Source organism: Cyprinodon variegatus, unplaced genomic scaffold (assembly GCF_000732505.1).
Source record: "Cyprinodon variegatus isolate N-32 unplaced genomic scaffold, C_variegatus-1.0 Scaffold73, whole genome shotgun sequence".
Lineage (NCBI taxonomy): Eukaryota > Metazoa > Chordata > Actinopteri > Cyprinodontiformes > Cyprinodontidae > Cyprinodon > Cyprinodon variegatus.
This window is the reverse complement of record NW_015150526.1, coordinates 448,357-450,024: the sequence shown is the minus strand read 5'-3', so window position 1 is coordinate 450,024 and position 1,668 is coordinate 448,357. Positions and strand designations below refer to the sequence as shown.

Here is a 1,668-nt window from a genome sequence, read left to right as displayed (position 1 = left end):
AAATCAATGAACTATTTCCTTCTATTTTCTCAGATGATATATTATATATAGTTTTGTATAAATATATATATACATATATATATCTTTAGAAACATTAAATACCAAAAGGTCCAGTTGGGTTTGATGATTTTTCCAATCCCTGCACATTTAGGTTCACCAGAAGGTGATTAAGGACTGCAACACCGAGCAAAGTATGAGCTTGTTCATACAGACGGCCATGTGTTTGTCCAACATCACCTGTTGCTTGGATGCTTTTTGCTACTACTTTGTAGCTCACGAGGTGAGGAGCACCAAAAACAGCTTCAGGATGAGAACACTGAGCCAAAGAAGAGGCAATTCCAGCACTTCAGAGGTCTGAACATTTAGCAAAAGGCTGAAGATGTGACTTGGATACGACAGAGTGGGGTCATATTCATTGTTTTTTGGCAAGTTAGTAAAACAGACTGAGCAAGCAGCTCTTGCTTTTGAGAAAGTACAACATGCAACTTAGAACAATGGGAAATGAACCAGGTCAGCGAACGATGATAAATTTAACCACTGAGCTGGAGCAGCAAGCCAGGTGACGCATTTTTAACCTCAAAGAGCACTGGTAACCAAAACATAGGCGGCAAAAAGGAAACCTTCCACTACAGATGGAGAATTTGAAAGGTGCTTTTTAAGATGGTTGAGAACCTTTAGCTTGCTGACTCCATGATAAGAAACTGACTTGTGGTATGATTCATTTTAAATCTGGCACAGTTGCAGATCTTTGTTGCTTTGATTCAGAACATCAGGAGTCAAACAGAAAAAAAGAAGAGTTAAGTAAAGTGTTCCTTTAAATAGAAGACCAAAAGATCCCTGTTCTCAAATATTAAACATTTCTATTTTATTCGACATTTTTTTAAGGCTATTGTTTGTTATTTTAGCCCTTTCTGGACAAATGAATATTAGACAAAGGGTGGCTGATAAAGGCATCTGTACACATTCCAATACCAACAAATAAATAACGTGATCTTAGAAAGCATTCATGTATTTCACATTTATTTGAAACAAGTTAGTTTTACTTGTTTTTATTTTTAGAATCTTTGTTTTGGCTTTTTTGTATTTTACAAGTGGTTGAAGTCAAATGACTTATCTGTAGAACAAATAACTGTGAATCTGAGCCTTAAATGATAGAGTGTAGTTTAAGGAGTTACAGATATTCTGATGTTTTTGACTTTTGAAATAAAGTTCTGTTTGTGTTTATATATGTTCAGTTAATTACACAAACTGCTCCGAGTCAGAGAGTCAGAGTGGAAAACATACTCATGTTTTATATTACTGAAGTTCTTGAAGGGTATTTTATGTCACTGTCATTTAATTTTAAATAAGCAAGATTTGTATATCACTGTAACAAAACCAGTATTGTCTTTCAATTCAGCCGTACGGCGTTCTGCTCAGCAACTATTATATTAGCATTATATATATATATATATATATATATATATATATATATATATATATATATATATATATATATTAGCCATCAATACATTATTATTTGTTATAAAATTGTATTATTACTTGTAAATAATTACCATAATTGTAACTTTACACATTTGAATTTTAAGCTATTATTTTATTAAATAGTAAAAAAACACGTGGCATTTTTTTTTACTGTATGCATTACTGGATAGAATATAGCATATC

General features: G+C 32.3%; 1 protein-coding gene across 1 annotated transcript in view; it reads left to right on the top strand.

The window, feature by feature from the left end:
* LOC107083357 (G-protein coupled receptor 55-like) overlaps positions 1 to 1,429 on the top strand; it is a 4,410-nt gene extending 2,981 nt beyond the window's left edge. Inside the window, exon 3 of the mRNA XM_015372501.1 lies at positions 152 to 1,429. Within this exon, the coding sequence (XP_015227987.1) occupies positions 152 to 358 (207 nt within the window). The 3' untranslated portion in view covers positions 359 to 1,429. The remainder of the gene's footprint in view (positions 1 to 151) is intronic.
* The last annotated feature ends 239 nt before the right edge of the window (positions 1,430 to 1,668 follow it).